The 17,718-nt window shown below is 47.0% G+C and overlaps 1 protein-coding gene and 1 long non-coding RNA gene across 5 annotated transcripts in view; one reads left to right on the top strand and one right to left on the bottom strand.

Moving 5' to 3' along the window:
• MED8 (mediator complex subunit 8) overlaps positions 1-7,626 on the top strand; it is a 29,600-nt gene extending 21,974 nt beyond the window's left edge. For 2 of the 4 annotated variants that reach the window (XM_053245446.1, XM_053245445.1), the window contains 4 exons: positions 2,199-2,339; positions 4,713-4,794; positions 5,355-5,603; positions 7,173-7,626. In XM_053245446.1, the coding sequence (XP_053101421.1) occupies positions 2,199-2,339; positions 4,713-4,794; positions 5,355-5,603; positions 7,173-7,237 (537 nt within the window). In that variant the 3' untranslated portion in view covers positions 7,238-7,626. Of the gene's footprint in view, positions 1-2,149; positions 2,340-4,712; positions 4,795-5,354; positions 5,604-7,172 lie in introns of all 4 variants that reach the window. The other 2 variants (XM_053245448.1, XM_053245447.1) reach the window with 1 other exon arrangement.
• Positions 5,568-17,718, bottom strand: part of LOC128322997 (uncharacterized) — a 32,866-nt gene continuing 20,715 nt past the window's right edge. The window contains exons 3-4 of the long non-coding RNA XR_008306131.1: positions 12,356-12,549; positions 5,568-6,835 (exon numbers count right to left, since the gene is read on the bottom strand). This is a non-coding gene — a long non-coding RNA (uncharacterized LOC128322997). The remainder of the gene's footprint in view (positions 6,836-12,355; positions 12,550-17,718) is intronic.

Below are 17,718 nucleotides of genomic sequence, written 5' to 3'. Positions count from 1 at the left end.
AACATTTTGGCGCTCTTGGCCCTCTTAGTTCAGATTGACGTAAAGTCCAAAGTGTGAAGTTGCTCATAGGAGCTTTGTTGTGTAGTCTTGTTATGCTCACAAAGAATTTTGCAGAGGTGGACGTTATGGCATTATGGAGCTAAATCACCAGTAGGATCTGAGTCAATGTGACAAACCCTAGCTCTCAGATTTAGCTTAAGAGTTTCTCAAGAGCGAAACTTTTGACTCCCTGACCGCACTCTGAATAAATACATTTCCCACCTCTTGTTATTTAGTTGATTCAATTATCCAGGTACACCCTTAATCCCTTTGTCATGAAGGAGAACCAGTCCAGTCCAAAAACTGCTACTACAACAAAATATTTACATATTTGTTAGTGGTGAGGCCATGAGCAGGACCTGGGATACTGAACAGAGGGCCCTGGCAGTTCATACGGGTGATTGCAGTCTGACAGCTACCCAGGCCCCAAGCTGTGTAGGGCTTTAAAGGTCAAGACCAGCAGCTCTAATCTAGCCTAGAAGCAGACTGGTAACCAGTGAAGCTGCCACAGGACGGGTGTAACACTCATGAAGTGACCTGCACCCACAAACATCCTTGCAGCAGCATCCTGGAAGCTGAAGCCTCTGAACCATCTTCAAGGGCAGCCCCATGTAGAGCGCATTGCAGTATCCCAATTTGGATGTTACCAAAGCATGAGTGACTGAAGTCACGTCTGACTTCCCCAAGCAGAGTCACAGCTGGCATAACAGCCATAGCTGGTAGAAGGCACCCCTGCACACTGTTGCCACCTGTGCCTCCAGGTACAGCATTGGGTTCAGAAGCACCCCCAAGCTGCGAACTTTGTCTTTCAGGAGGAACGTGACCCTGTCCAAAACCAAATTTATTTCACCACTCAGATAATTAGTTTTACTAACACAGAGCACTTTCGTCTCATCTGGATTAAGTTTCAGTTTGTTTTCCCCCATCCAGCACAGCACAGCCTCCAAACACTAGTTAAGAACATCCACTGCCTCCCTGGCATTTTCTGATTTAAATGATAGAAGAGCTGAGTCATCAGTCTGCATATTGATGACACTGCAGTCCATACCCACTCCCACTAGCTTCATATAGATGTTAAACAGCATGGGAGACAAAATGGATCCCTGTGGCACCACATAGGCCAGAGGCCAAGTGGTGGAGCAGGTACTCCACAGCACTACCTTCTGAGTCCAACCCTCCAGGTAGGACTGGAGCCACCATATAACAGTGCCCCCAAATCCCAGCCCAGAGAGGCAGTCCAGAAGGATACAGTACTTTGGTTGATGGTATTGAAAGCTGTTGATTCTCTTCCAGGAGAATCAACAGAATCACACTACCTCTGTCTATCTCCAGGTGTAGGTCAACCGCCAGGGCGACCAAGGCAGTTTCTATCCCATATCCAGGCTGGAAGCCAGATCAGAAAGGACCAAAATAATCCATTTCATCCAGGACCTCCTGGAGCTGAGACGCCACCACATAGTCCAACATCTTGCCCAAAAATGGGAGTTTAGAGACTGGCCAAAAGTTGTTTAGATCATCTGGGTCCAATGAAAGTTTTTTTTAAGGAGGGGCCTAATAACTGCTTCCTTTAGACCCAGAAACTGTCCATGCCTGGAAAAGTGGGGAGTTGTTTTTCTTTACTCTCTAGTTCCTATAAACATCTGAGCGCTAACCTAAAACATAGACACCACTTTTTGTCTATCTGGAGTCCTTAATAGAGACAATGTAGGGATTAAAGCTCTCTCAGCTGAGGATCTGCCTAGTTGCTGAACTAAGGTAAAATGCAGTAGTGGCTATTGTGCCTGATGATCATGCTATTGTATGATAATTTCTTTCTAATCTTTAAAATACATTTTTTGTCTAGAGCTGGGTTCTGTAGATTCTGATTGGGCTGTGCCACAAAGTCTCAAGTCTGACAGTTTTAGGGTTTGTTGGAGGTGGGTCTGAGTCTGATTAGTGATTCTGAAGGTAGTCTTCAGCTAGTGGAAGTCTACCTAGAAGGTGTGCTCCTAAAGTGAGATCAAAGCACCCCCCTACTAAGGGTGGATTTCAGGGAAGCGTATTAGCCGTGTAGTCCATCTGAGCCTCCCTGGCCCATACCAGGCCTACAGCATTGGCCATCTCTTTTAAGGAATTGCCACAAAGTAGGACTTTGAATTCTGATGGTCTGGATATTCCAGAGGCAGACAGAAGGACGAGTGCCTGTGTTCAGCCATGAGGTAGTACCTGACCATCTGCGAACCAAGCCAGATCCTGAGGTGGAGGAACAAGAGAAGCAACTGAGCACAGATGCAGCTCGTATTGGCACCGATGTGGCACAGGTAACGATGTCTTTAAGCAAGTCTGAACTCTTCCATTTTGATTGTTCATTTCTTGTGCTAAACTTATATGTATGGACATTCTTTTTTATTTTTTGCATCACTTTCCACCACCCTATCCTTACTTTTCATCCTCAGCATGGGAGATGCAAAGCAATTCTGGCAGCCTGCAAAGCAATTTTATCTGGCCTCTAACAGCCCCACCCAGTTTAATCAAGACACTGTGAAAGGGTTGTCCTCGGTTTTTTGTTTTTCTTTTTTAATTTCAAAAGCTGTGTGAAAGAAGTAGACATTCCATATTTCTGTGTTGCATTTATCTTTGGAGTTTGTATGTTATGCTTAGGGTTGTGCACAAACCAAGGCTTGTGCACAGGTTCGGTGCCACGGGGAGAGAAGCAAGGAGCGGGATCTTAAAAAACAAACAAAAACAGAAGCACAGTTCCTTATCTGCTCTCCGCTGCCACATGCAGCTTCTTGGGACAAGTGGTGCTTGTCCCAAGAACCCATTCACGGTGCAAGCATGTACATGGCGTGAGGGCATGCGTAGGCGCCATGTGCATGCTGGCATTGCGTTCTTCGGACATGCGCCGCCACAACAGGAAGCTGCATGTAGCAGAGAGAGCAAGTAAGGATCTGGTCTCCTTTAAAAAAAAAAAAAAGATCCCACTCCCTTCCCTGAAGCACCAAACCCTAGCTATGTTCTACTTGAAGAAGCAACAAGACACCATGTCATTTAAATGTTCTTATGATACCTCATACAGATTCTAGAACAACACAGACCACTCCCAGTGTGCCGTCTAGGAAAATCTTTTGAGAAGCAATCAGCTCTAATGAATTTACAGTGATATATTGTAAGGAGAAAAGACATGAACATAACAGCAGTCCTGCTGGATCAGGCCCAAGGCATATCTAGTCCAGCATCCTGTTTCCCACAGTGGCTACTAGGTGCCTCTGTGAAGCCCACAGGCCAGAGCTGAGGGCATGCCCTCTCTCGCTGTTGCTTCCCTGCAACTGATATTTAGAGGAATCTTGCCTCTGAGGCTGGAGGTAGCCTATAGCCACCAGGCTAGCAGCCCTTAATAGACCTGTTCTCCATGAATCTGTCACCATCCAAGCTAGTGGCCATCACCACATCCCGTGGCAGATAATTCCATAGGTTAATTATGTGCTGTGCGAAAAAGTACTTCCTTTTGTCGATCCTACATTTCCTGGCCTTCTGTTTCATGGGATGGCCCCTGGTTCTACTGTTGTGAGAGAGGGAGAAAAACGTCTGTGTCCACTCCCTTTACTCCATGTATAATTTTATACATACATGTCTCCACGTAATCACCTCTTTTCCAAACTAAAAAGCTCCAGAGGCTGTAGCCTTCCCTCATAAGGAAGGTGCTCCAGGCCCCTGATCATTTTGGTTGCCCTCTTCTGCACCTTTTCCAATTCTACAATGTTATTTTCTGTACATAATTCTCCAGATGTGGTCACACCATAGATTTGTATAAAGGCATTATAATATTAGCATTTTTATTTTCAACTCCTTCCTAATCATCCCTAGCATGGAATTTGCCTTTTTCACAACTGCCACACACTGAGTCTACATTTTCAACTAGCTGTCCACCATAACCCCAAAATCTCCCTCCTGGTCAGTCACCAGGGTCACCAGGACCCCATCATGTATATGTGAAGTTGGGGTTTTTTGCCCCAATATGCATCACATCAGACTTGCTTATATTGAACGACATTTGCCATTTTGTTGCCCACTCACCCAGATTGGAGAGATCCTTTTGGAGCTCCTCACAATCTATTTGGATTTCACTAACCTAAATAGTTTGATGCAAATTTGGCAACTTCGCTGCTTACCCCAACTTCTGCCTCATTTATGGAATGGTCATTGAAAAGAGGCGTTCTTTTTACTTAATATTTATCAGGTGTCCATCTAGGCATTACCTAGATCAGGGATTCTCAATGTTGGGTCCCCAGATGTTATGGGACTTCAACTCCCATAATCCTCAGCCCCAGTGGACTATGGTTGGGGATTTGGGAGACACTGTTTCCTCATGCATTTTCTGATGTCCACTCAGTTAATTTTAGATCCTGCTAAGATTGAATCAGGAAGGCCCCACTCTGAATGTATGTGCACACACACTGCCTTAATACTGCCACTCAGAACAAAACTCATTCCGCACACAGATGAAAAAAATTAGAGAGAACACTGATGGGAGTTGGAAACCACTAACATTTGGGCACCCAACGTTGGGAATCCCTGACCTAGATGGTGTGAAAAATTGACAGATGTTTTCCTGTCTTTGCTCTGTAGAAGATGATGAGGAAAAAAGTACCACAAAGTCTCTGTAATTCACTGTGCAACTCTTTTGGTTGCAGAAACAGATCCAAAGCCTGAACAAAATGTGTATGAATCTTCTGGAGAAAATCAGCAAAGAAGATCGAGAATCTGAGAGTGGAGGTAGGGCACTGGGAGCATTGGATAGGGTGCTCAATCCAGAACCATTAGTCCTACAGGCAGAGAGCCAGTACCCAAATAACAGGAGTATGGCTGGGGGTAAAGGACTGAATTCTCAGATAATATGGTAGCTTGTTACATGTTTTGTTGCGCAATTCCATACTGATCCATAATAACTATAGTTATCAATATAAACTAGCTGGCCCGGGCACAGAGCATCTGCACCTCTAGTTCTTCCCTCTCCTTATCCCCCTCCACCTCATTCTCAACCCTCTCGCATCCCCCTTGGCTCTCCCCACCCCTCATTCTTGACCCTCCCCCCTTCCCTCTCCCTCAGCTCTTCCCCCAGTCTCTTCCCATTTCAGCCACTGCTTTCCTGCCTCCCCTGCAGTGGGGGGAGGCAGGACTTTTTGAATGGAAATTTTTGAATGGAATACTTTGAATAAGCAAGGCCAAGTCTATTTGAACTGTTCCTCACAAGTAATTGGATTAAATTCCTTTCACTGGCAACTCTCGAGCCCTAACAAGCTGATGTTGTCTGTGAATCTTCTTCCATCCTGCAGGTTTGCGGCAGAACAAGCAGACATTCAACCCTGCTGATACCAATGCACTGGTTGCGGCTGTGGCCTTTGGGAAGGGTCTTTCAAACAGGCGTCCACCAGGTGTGGCAGGGCCTGTTCAGTCTACTCAGCCAGGTGCCAACACCATCATAGCAGGTGCTTCTGCCATGCAGCAAGTACAGATTCCTGGAGCACCAAGTCAATCACAGCCCATGCTTGGAGGAGTACAGATGCCACAAGCAGGCCAGTCAGGTATATGCAGGCTCTCAAACAGACTGGGGAGTCCTTGGAGTACAGAAGAAGAGGAAGTGGAATACAGGGTGTATGTTGGGAGCAAGAGGAACTTATATGTATGGAAAATTAAATGTAAACTTCTAAGTTTTGAGGAGGTACAGCCATTTGAGGACCTTAGACAAGCTATGCTGTGGCTCACATTATTATTTTCCAGAAGGCTGTAAACTTTGTGTTACAATAAGGTTGTTGAGCCTTTTTGCATGAGGAGCCATATTGCATTTTTTTACTTACTTGGGCTGTAAGCAAATATCAGAATAACAAGGCTAGAAAACAGCTACCTTTTCTAGACATATCAGACACAATGAGGTCATTCACACAACTGGATACTGTGCCCTGCCCAGATTTGGGAGCTGGGTAGCTTTTCCTCCTACTTTGCTTCTTCACAGTTACTTCTCCCTCCTCCATATCTAGTTGTTTGCAATCACACAACTGAAAATTGGAACCTGGGTAGGACACAGTTTTCGGTTGTGTGAATGGCGTCAATATGTTTCTATTGTGCTACATAACCAAAAAACAAAAATCATCTGTCCAAGCACCTTTGAAGACCCAACATGCAGTATCAATATTCCTCTTCTTGCTGATAACCATTGGAGCCACCCTCTTTGATTGATTTCTATACCATGCTTCAAAAAATGGCTCAGGGCGGTTTGTCATTCACCCATGTGTGCTCACAGAGAGGGCTCTCCTCTGTTTTCCACCCACCCTGTGCAAGCTGAGAATGGCAGAGCCGTCAGTACAAAGTCTTGTGGAGCTGGGGTGCTGCTGCTGACCAGAGATGAAACATAGCCGCTGTCCCACAGCCTGCAAGCAGTAAAGAAATGTACGAGGATTTCTCTCTTCACCCACATAGCAACTCACTCACTGCTGCTGAGCTAGTCTACTCCAGACTGTCATGGTATATCATTTTCCCCACCCCACTTCTCCCTCTCGTTATTGAAGTCTCACTTGATAGCTCAGCAAAGCACAGAAACCTCTGTCCTTGTGTACACATGTGCAAGACGGGTGGAGCAAGCAGGTAGAGAAGGAAGAGGGTGTCAGCCAACAGACTGGCTTCTTGCCAGGAGGATTGGTGGATATGCACAGAGACAGGACAGCAAGTGCACAGGGTGCCTCCTCTGCTTTGTTTTCTTCCCTGACTCTGCTCAGCACCAGCACTGTGTTTCAGGGCCAAACAGAATCTGTGGCACGAGCTGAAACAAAAGGATTAAAACCCTGAGTTAGAACATTAAGACAGCAAATTATATGTGTGTTCGTCAAAACAAATATGTTATACTTACACCTGGTGAAGGCAGGGATAAGACTGGAGGTGGAGGGAATTAAACAGTGAAGAAGTTGCCCCATCTGTCCCATCAAGTGTGTGCAAGAAAGATCATGGCTTTATTTCTGGGAATGGATTAGAATGCATCTTCACCAGAACTGAGTGTATCTTCTGAGATGTAGACCTTTCTTATTTATTTGTTTGGTTTCTTATTTATTTGTTTTGATTTCTTATCACATAGCTAAGCCCAGCTCCTTTTCTGTCTCCAGGTAAAATACCCAGTGGCATAAAAACCAATATAAAATCTGCTTCCATGCATCCCTACCAACGGTGAGATGAGTGGGTGGTATTCTGTCCTGTTCCTACGTCTGGACTTCATTTCCTCATCCTCTCAGCAGTGAGATTCTTGACTGAAGTTCTCTATCCTATGATATTTCAATGAGTTCATTTATTTATATGACTGTGTTTATCACTCAGGACATGGGAATCCATAATATATTCTTCATACAGAGTTTTGGAAGAATATATCTGAAGCCTGACCAGGCCTGGATGAGGAATAGATCTTTACTCCCCCCCACCCCCTTGCATATATAGAAAGTTTGATTGCCTTCAGAAGAATTCACTTCTTTTGGACTTTGTACTGGATGATGGAGGAGGAGTCTTACAACACATACCCAAAAGAGTTTTGTGTTTAATAAAGATCAGATGCTGTGTCATGCATTATCTTTGTGTATGTGTTCCTTGGCTGAGTAACATGTATCTGACTTGGTTGTCCCTTGTGCAGATTGCTTGAATCCAGTGTTTCAGGGACTGGCAACTAAATCTTCTGGCTTGATCCCAGTAGTCCATAATGTTGATTCTCCATCACTAATAAGATAAATCTAAATAGTAAATTGTTTCACAGGCAGGACTCGAGTCATTAATGGAAAATTCATTGTAATGTAGGGGGCCACTTTGTTGATGCAAAAGAGGGAGCCTTGCTTTTAACTCAAAGGAAAGTTCCCAACCACACAATCCAGTGGCTTGCTTCCATCCAATTTTTATTGAAGTACAGATTATGATCTCATCCTATGGATACCACTTACATTTTGCTCCCTCTTTAATCAAGTTATTTAGATGGATAGCTCTCCTTGGGAGACTTCTTCATGGTATTATTTATCTGATAGAAACCTGAGCCATAATATGCATAGCTGTGTAGATTGCCTTGGTCGCTCATACTGAACTTGGGCTTTTTAGCTGCAAAATGTAGAGCTCTTATGAATAAATTGCATAGTTACAGTGCCAGTTCTCATCCCCTTGCTTTTATTCTAGTTTACCCTATGTGAGTGAGTGGTTGCAAGGCCAGATAGATGTGAATTTGGAGGGAGTAGTGCGTTCTGATATCCTGCTATGATCTGTGCTTTAGATAGCACCATATTTTTATATGTGCTGTGAAAGAACAACAAGCAGTGACACTTGGAACTTCCCACCTGTCCAAACAAAGCAACCTAATTTAGCATCAGAGATGTGGGTTTTCTGGATTGGGAAATGTTCTGGAGCGCTTTATAGAAAAATTTCCATATAATTTGGATGCATTTTTTCTCATATGCATACATTTTGCATAATATTTTCTCTCCAAAAAATTTATTGTGCAAATTTTCCTGGTGCCCTAAGTAGATTGTGATCTGATTTGGCATTTTATTTGGCTTATATATTTAGTGCTTTAAAACAAAAACAAAAAAAACACCCCTCCATAGTAATTTCTCACTCTGTATTGTAATGGTTTTTCAAGTAGTTCCACTTAAATATTTGGGGGCGGTGTCAATAAAGACACTTGATATGGTTTAAATGTTATACTGAAACAAATTCAATGTTTGATGTGGAAATAAACTTTGGGCGGTTAACATAAAAGCAATTAAAACACATATAAAAGTTAAAACAATGCAACAATTTAAAAACAGCCATAAAATTAAAAACAGACAATTTTTAAAAGCTGGGAAAGCTTGGGTGAAAAGATGGGTTTTCAGGTGTTTTTAAAAAAATTGCCAGAGATGGAGAGGCTCGTATCTCAGCAGGGAGCGCATTCCACAATCTTGGGGCAGCAGCTGAGAAGGCCCGTCTCTGTGTAGCCACCAAACGAGTTGGCGGCAACTGGATACGGACATCCTCAAGTGACCTCAGTGGACGGTGGGGCACATAGTGAAGACGACGTTCTCTTAAATACCCAGGGCCTAAGCCATTTAGCACTTTGTAAGTTATAACTAGCACTTTGTATTTCGCCCGGAAACCTATTAGCAGCCAGTGTAGCTCCATCAACAAAGGAGTAACGTGGTCTCTCCGAGATGACCCAGAGACCAACCTGGCTGTCGCATTCTGAACCAACTGAAGTTTCTGGACTACGCACAAAGGCAGACCCACGTAGAGCACATTACAGAAGTCCAGTCTAGAGAGGTTACCAACAAATGTACCACTGTTTTGAGGTCATTGATCTTGAGAAACGGGTGCAACTGGTATATCAACCAAAGCTGATAGAAAGCACCCCTGGCCACCACCTCAGCCTGAGAAACCAGGGAGAGGTGTGAATCCAGAAATACTCCCAGATTGCGAACCTGTTCCTTTTGGGGAAGTGTGACCCCATCTAGAACAGGTAGATCAAGATCGCCTCTAGAGTTCTGACCCTGCACAATAAGTACCTCCGTCTTATCTGGATTCAGCTTCAGTTTATTCTTCCTCATCCAGCCCATTACTGCTTCCAGGCAGGCATTTAGGGAGGATATGCCAACTCCTGAAGAGGTTGGCATGGAGAAGTAGATCTGGGTGTCATCAGCGTACTGGTAACACCCAGCTCCAAATCCCCTGATGATCTCTCCCAGCGGTTTCATGTAGATGTTAAAAAGCATTGGAGAAAGTACGGAGCCTTGAGGGACACCATACTTAAGCTCAGATTTTGAAGAGCAACAGTCTCCAATCGACACCATCTGGAATCTGTCCGAGAGGTAGGAGCGGAACCACTGTAAAACAGTGCCTCCCACCCCCAACACTCATTCCAAAAGGATACCATGGTCGATAGTATCGAAAGCCGCTGAGAGATCCAAATGGACCAACAGGGTCACACTTCCTCTGTCCATTCCCAATTGAAGATCATCCATCAGGCCGACCAAGGCAGTCTCCACCCCAAAGCCTGCCCGAAAACCAGTTTGAAGTGGGTCTAGATAATGTTTCTTCCAAGACCGCCTGGAGCTGAGAGGTCACCACCCTCTCAATTACATTGCCCAACCATGGGAGATTGGAAACAGGTCTATAATTGCTCAACTCTGAGGGATCTAATGCAGGCTTCTTTAGAAGAGATCTAATGATTGCCTCCTTAAGTCAAGGAGGCATCCTGCCCTGCCTCAGAGAAGCATTTATGATTTCCACCAGGCCACCTACAACAGCTTCCCTGCTAGATAGAACAAGCCATGTTGGACAAGGGTCAAGTGGTAGGCCTCACCGCCCCAAGCAGCTTGTCCACATCCTCAGGAGTCACAAACTGAAACTGATCCAGTTGAATCACATAAGATGGATAGTTAGACACCACCAGTTCAGACATCAAATTAATTGTGGAGTCTCCATTTAAGTCGGCCCGAATCCAAGAGATTTTATCTGCAAAAAATTCTTTAAACACATCACAGCGGGTAACTGATTATTCCAAATTCTGGTTCAAGGGAGGAGGGGCAGATATTAGTCCCCTCACAACCCTGAACAACTCAGCTGGATGTGAACTCGCAGAGGCAATACATACAGACAGAAAAGAACCGCTTCTTTGCCACACATATTGCCTGAGCATAGATCTTTAGATGTGCTCCATGTCGTGATCTGTCAGATTCGAGTCGAGTCTTTCTCCACTTGTGCTCCAGTCGCCTACCTTACCGCTTCAGCCCCCGTAGGTCTTCCGTATACCAAGGGGCCACTTTTGAAGTGGGTCGGAGGGGATGCTTAGGGGCAATAGTGTCTACTGCCCTGGTGAGTAAGTTCCAATTCTCAACCAGGGCATCAACAGGATCACCAGCAGAGCGAACATTGAATCCCTCCAAGGCTTCTTGGAATCCTGCCGGATCCAATAACCTCTTTGGGCGGACCATTCTAATAGGCCCCTCACCCCTGCGGAGGTGGGAGGTAGTTGTAAGTCCAACCTTAACCAGATGGCGATCCGTTCATGACAATGGAGATATCACAGGATTCTCGGCTGCTGTGTGAGGACAACTCCCTGTGGGTTATAATCCCATGCTCACTCCAGGGCAGGATGTATGCAAATTAGAAAGCTATAAAAGGAGCCGGATGGTAACTCCACCCAGTTCTTTTCGTCCTGCTACTGCTAACGCTCCAGGAAAGGATACTCAGCCTTGCTTCGTTCCTCCTCAGATAAGCTTTTTACCTTGCTCTTTCCTCCGCTTAAGCCTCTTTCCTCCTTGTTTGGCTCCTCGACTGCCCCCCCTCCTCTCCCCCTCTTCAAAAAAAAAGGGGGGGGCTTTTTTCTTTTGCAAAGGCTCCCTTCTGAGTCTCACTCTCTCCGCCTCACCCCGCTCCTTCCCTCCGCTCTCCGCTTGCTGCCCAGACCTTTCTCTCTCTCTCTCCCCTTCTGCCATGGAGCAGCCGTGCCTTCAGGGCCTCCGACCACGCGCAGAGAGGCAAAAGGCGCAAACGGCAAAGGCAAACTGCCCTGCTGCGAGCGCAGCCGCCGCTAGTCCCGCTACAGCCGCACCCAGGACCACTGCGTCCCCCCCCCCGGGTGAGGGCACCTCGGCAGCACCGCCCCCCTCTGTGGCGGCGGGCACCTCAAAGAGAGATCAGCATGCTGCTGTCGCCACATGTGCGGGCGCGCAGAGCGAAGGGTGCCATTTTGACTCGTCCCTCGACGAGGCCGACCACGCAAGGGCCCAGCGGCAGCGCAGGAGAGCCCAAGTACTGGAGCTGCTCACAGCGGTCAGATCCTCAGAGGCCACCGGTTCCTCAGGAGAGGAGGAGGGCATCGCACAGACCGAGGAGAGTGAAAGAGGCGGAAGGGCTGCAAGGGGCAGCAGAAGGGGCGTAGGGATCCCAGACCTGCTGCAACACGTTCTGCTCTAGTCCACTCTTCGGAAGACTCGTGTCCAGAGTCTCCTACCCACCTAGGAAGGGTCCCTGCTCCCCCTCATTCCCCCTCGGGCCAAGCTGGGGTAGCCTTTGCAGGGGGAGTATCCCCTGATCTGGCGGACTTGGGGGATGATTCCAGGGAAGAGGGGGAGTGGTCTGATGGACAGATGGGGATGGAGGAATCCACCCCTCAGTTTAAGCGCCTTTTTCCATCTGATGATTTTTCCATGTTGTTTGTTAAGGCCATGCGCACCCTGGGTCTCACTATTGAGGGTTTGCAATCTGGGGCTATTCCCTCCAAGGAATCTCTGGTATTACCTACACATTCTTCACCAGAGCTCCTGTTTCCCTTGCCAAATACCTTCTCGGAGGTTCTCCAGCAGGAGTGGCAAGCACCAGCGGTCCAAAAGAAGGTCTCTTCCTTAGCTAACAAGCACTACGCGTTCATCCCTTCAGCAGCTGCACAACTCCAAACGCCTCCGGTAGATGCTCACGTCTCAGCCCTGACCTCTCGTGCGGTCCTCCCATGAGATGGAGAGTCGACGCTGAAGGACCCTGCCAAAAAGAGAATCGAAGTACAGTTAAAGAGAAATAACAATTGTATCTCTCTTTCTCTCAGAGCCTCCATAGCAGCCTCTATCATTTCTCGGGCAGCACTGCTCTAGACCGATGAGTTGCTTCAAGCTCCTCCCCCAGATCCAACCAGGTCCCGCCAGATTGCCCTAAAGCTCCAGAAGGCACAAGCCTACATTGCTGACACCACCCTGGATGCGGTACGTTTCGGGGCCCAGGCTACAGCTACTAATGTTATTGCTAGGAGAACCCTTTGGCTCCGCCACTGGCAGATTGATGCATCATCAAAAGCCAACTTAGCGGCAGTCCTCTTCTCGGCCACTAAGCTCTTTGGGGATGAAGCCCTTAAGGACATCCTCATTGAATCCAAGGATAGAAAGATGACCCTTCCCAGCACAGCCAGGAGGGACGACCGGCGCCCTTTTCGTAGGGGTCAGCCTCAACAGCACCAACTTCGTTCCTTTCGCCCCTCCTTTCGCCCCCGTGAGCGAGACGACAGATTTAGACGCCCCAATTGGCCAAAGGGAAACTTCCCCGCCAAGTCCAATTCGAGAGCCCAGCCAGGCCAGCAGTTTAAGCCACGTCAAGCACAGTGACTCTTTAAGGATAGGAGGTCGCCTCTCCCACTTTTACCATGCCTGGGAGGCGTCCACCACAGACAAATGGGTCCTGAAAACAGTTTTAGAGGGATATTTAATAGAGTTGTCAGGCCGCCCACTAGACAGGTTTCTTCCCACTCCAACATCTCGATCCATCAAAAGACACAGAATCCTTCAACGGGCCATAGACCACCTATTAGCCATCGCAGCCATAGAACCGGCCCCCCTTCAAGAGCGCCATCAAGGGCATTATTCAATCTTATTCACCGTGCCCAAGCGGGATGGCACCTACAGGGCAGTCCTCGATCTAAAATGCTTAAACCGGTGGGTACGCAAGCGCAGGTTCCGTATGGAGACTCTCCGCTCCATCGCGGAGGGCCTGCAACACGGGGACCTGATGGCATCAGTGGATCTGACAGAGGCCTATCTGCACGTTCCTATTCACCCTCTATCCCATCATCTCCTCAGATTCTGTTACAGGGGAGCACATTATCAGTATCGAGCCCTTCCATTCGGCCTTTCCTCGGCCCCAAGGGCATTCACAAAGGTGCTGGCCCCTCTAGTAGCCTACATCCGCCTGCAAAAGGTCTGCCTCTCAGCGTATTTGGACGATTTGATCGTACTGTCGTGAGACCAAGCAGAACGGGATGTCCAGATCACCCTAGAGGCCCTAACGTCCCACGGTTTCCAGGTCAACCACGCCAAGAGCCACCTGTCTCCCACGTTCAGACTCCAGCACTTAGGAGTAGTCCTGGACACCCAAAGGGACCGATTGTTTCTTCCAGAGGAACGCAGACTCAAGATTTGGTCCATGACATCGAAGACCCTGGCGACCAGCAGGCCTTGCGTCCTTCATCTGGCTCAGTTATTGGGTCTACTGGTTTCCTCCATCGACTCTGTCCCCTGGGCAAGGTTCCATCTTCGTTGCCTCCAGTGGTTCCTCCTCCCCTTCCAGGGGGACATTGCCTCCAAGTTGTCCAGGAGGATTCAGTTGTCTCCAGAAGTGCGCCCTTCACTCCGCTGGTGGCTCTGCAAGAAAAACCTAGAGGCTGGCAAGCCCTTTCTGGATCCCCCTCAGATTCTCATCACCACGGACGCGAGCCTTCGGGGATGGGGAGCTCACTGCCTTTCTCAGTCGGCTCAGGGCAAGTGGTCCCCCGAGGAGTCAGGCCACAGCATGAATTGGATGGAGCTTCGTGCGATTCGCTTGGCCCTTCAAGCTTTCCTACCTGTGCTGAGGGGCAAGGATGTCCTGGTCCAGACCGACAACGTGACGGCAAAGGCAAACGTCAACCGGCAAGGAGGCACCAGGTCTCGCTCCCTTCATCAGGAGGCAATTCTGCTTCTTCAGTGGGCCGAATCTCACCTGTTCTCCCTATCAGCAGTCCACCTGAAGGGAGAACTGAACGTAGAAGCGGACTGGCTGAGCCGGCAAGACATCCACCCAGCTGAATGGGCCCTGAGCCACAGAGCCTTCTTATTCCTGGCCAAAGGACTGGGAGCCCCTCGACTTGTTTGCCACTTCCAGCAACACCCAGCTTCCACGGTTCTTCAGTCGGTTCCAGTGCCTGCAGGCGGAACAGACAGACGCCATGACGGCTCCCTGGCCACGGACCCTCCTCTACGCCTTCCCACCAGTTCTGCTTCTGGCCAGACTCCTCAGGCGCATTCGGCTCCTGGGGGCCAGGATGATTCTAGTGGCCGCTCATTGGCCCCACAGGCCTTGGTTCCCAGAGATCCTGAACCTCGCAACCGGGCCTCCAGTTCTTCTTCCCGTCTCCGCAGACCTGCTCTTGCAGGGCCCAGTACTCCATCCAGATCCCACCTGGTTCCAGCTTGCCACCTGGCACTTGAACGGGAGCTGCTACGGGGCTTCGGTTACTCCCAGAGCGTTCTAGACACCCTGATGGCCTCCAGACGCTCCTCCACTCACCGCATATACCAGTGCACTTGGAGAGTTTTCCTCAGATGGTGCAGAAACAGGCACCTGACTCCGAGGGCATGTTCCCTACCTGAGCTGCTACAATTCCTACAGGACGGCCTCGACAGGGGCCTTAAGGCCAATACCGTCAAGCAGCATGCTTCGGCCTTGGCTCCTCTTCTGCTACCATTCAAGGGCAAGCCTCTCTTGTCCCACGCCCACCTAAAGCGTTTCCTTCGTGGAGCATTGCTAATATCACCTCCTGTAGTACATAGGTTCCCCACGTGGGACCTCCACAAGGTCTTGCGAGTCCTTCACAAGCCTCCATTTGAACTCTTTGACCAGCTGGCACAGGCCCCCGTCTGCTCTTTATCTGGTTCTGCTCTGTCTCCTTCTGTTTTATCAGAATCCTTTGCACCCTCACACTTTGAAGGATGGCTTTTGCCAAATGGGATACTGCCCAGCTCCCATTGGCTGTTCCCCAGGCATCATTTTAAAAGCTGCTCTGCAACCTTATTTTAAGCGCCAGCAATCTGGTTCCATCTTGGTTCAAGTGCACCCCATCCCTTTTGTACAGGCCTTGCTTGCCCCAAAATGCATCCCAGTGCCTAACAAATCTAAACCCCTCCTCCCGGCATCAACGTCTCATCCACACATTGAAACCCCTCAGCTCTGCCTGTCTCACTGTACCTGCGTGTGGAACGAGTAGCATTTCTGAGAATGCTACCTTGGGGGTCCTGGACTTCAATACTACCTATCAGCCTAAATTTGGCTTCCAGGACCTCCCAACTACATTTTCCCACTCCACGTTGGTGCTGATGTGCACCATGACAGCTGTCTCCTCCCCAGCACTGCCTAAGAGCCTATCTAGACGCTGCATGATGTCCGCAACCTTCGCACCAGGCAGTCAAGCCACCATGCGGTCACACGCGGGACACAAACCCATCTCTCTATACCTCTAATGATCTAATTGCCCACTACAAGGAGGCCCCCACCCCCCCGGAGGAGTATCCCCTGTGCGAGAGGATATGGACTCATCATCCACGGAAGGGGTCCCTTCTAAAGGAGCATTTCCCGCTTCCTCAGACCAATGTTCTCCTTGCCCAAGGGTCCAATTAAAGGTGCTGGTTTTGACTTTTAAAGCCCTAAACGTTTGGGGAGAGCATCTCAACCTATCAAGGCTTTGCTGCTTCAGGAGTTGCCTTCTAGTTGCAAACAGGCTAGCCATTGGCTACCCAGCATTTGTTGTATCATGTGCTCTGCCCCCTACCTCTCTAGTTTCAAATGTTCTGCAGTGTAATCTGACTGTGAGCCAAGTTTAAAAATCAAAGGGAAAAAAGAGACTGCATGTGAGTAAAACAGAAGTGGGAATGGAGAAACATACACAGACAGAGAACAAAGGTACACAGAAAAAAGAGAGAACATACTTGCAAAGAAGCAACAGGGAAGAGACAAAGGGGAAAGACAAAGGGCGGGGGGTAGAAAGAGAAACAGAATGTTTTAAAACCTTTTCATTGTCCAATGCTCCTGTAAAATTAGTTTTTGTTTCCTCCTCCACCGTAGCATTTGTTTTAAAAATTTGTTAAAAATTTCTTATGGGCGGGGGGAGATTGATACAGTTTCTGTCTTCTCTAAGGCTGGACTTTGCTGTTTTTGCACATTTGTGCAAACCAACCCAATGCAAAATATGGTATGCAATGCAAAATATGGTATGTGCAGGTCTGTGGGAAGTATCATTTTTTCTTTTACAAAAAACCAAAAAGGTTTGCAGCTTACCCTGAACATGTTATGGTGTAAAAAATAATGCATTCAGGTAATTTAAGTGCCAGGACTCTCAGTGCAAAATATGGTATGTGCCATGAGCAGTATCTTCTTCATATTTTTTTTTTCAAATTTTTATTAACTTTTAACAATAACAGTCATAATAAACACAATTACAAATTACAAATTGACTTCCCGCGCACCTCTTTTCGTGATAACAACTATAAATTTTACCCTTATTATAATATTAATAAAAAACACAAATTTAAACCTTCCACCACCATTAATCTACCCAACCTGCATTTCAGATTTCAAATCCAGCTGCAAGATCCATAGTAGGAATTCTTTAAATACAACAAAAATAATCCAATCTTCTTTAAATCCAGCTGTAAGATCCATAGTAGGAATTCTTTAAATACAACAAAAATAATTCCAATCTTCTTTAAAACATTCTAAGTTTTAGTCTCTTATCAGTGTTATAAATTTTGCCATCTCCACATATTCCAAAATTTTTATCAACCAATCTTCTTTTAAAGGCAATTCACTACTTTTCCATTTCTATACATATATACATCAATGCCATTTTTTGTTATCAAATATCATCTATACATTATTTTATAATAATTTCCTTTTAGATCATAAGATACAGTGAATTTTAAATCAGTTTTCCATAATTTTTCCCAGGTTGCCATTTCTATATTGCACCCCACATCTTGAGCCCACTTTTTCATAAACGTTCTAACCACTTCCTCTCTTGTCTCATCCAAAAGTAACACTTTATACATTTAGAAACTAATTGTCAGAACTTAAAATCTAATCATCAAATCCAACTTAAAAATCTAAATAGTTATAAAATTCAGCTTTCTTTTC

This window comes from Hemicordylus capensis, chromosome 4, assembly GCF_027244095.1.
Source record: "Hemicordylus capensis ecotype Gifberg chromosome 4, rHemCap1.1.pri, whole genome shotgun sequence".
Lineage (NCBI taxonomy): Eukaryota > Metazoa > Chordata > Lepidosauria > Squamata > Cordylidae > Hemicordylus > Hemicordylus capensis.
The sequence above is the reverse complement of the archived record's forward strand: the minus strand, read 5'-3'. Positions and strand labels throughout refer to the sequence as shown.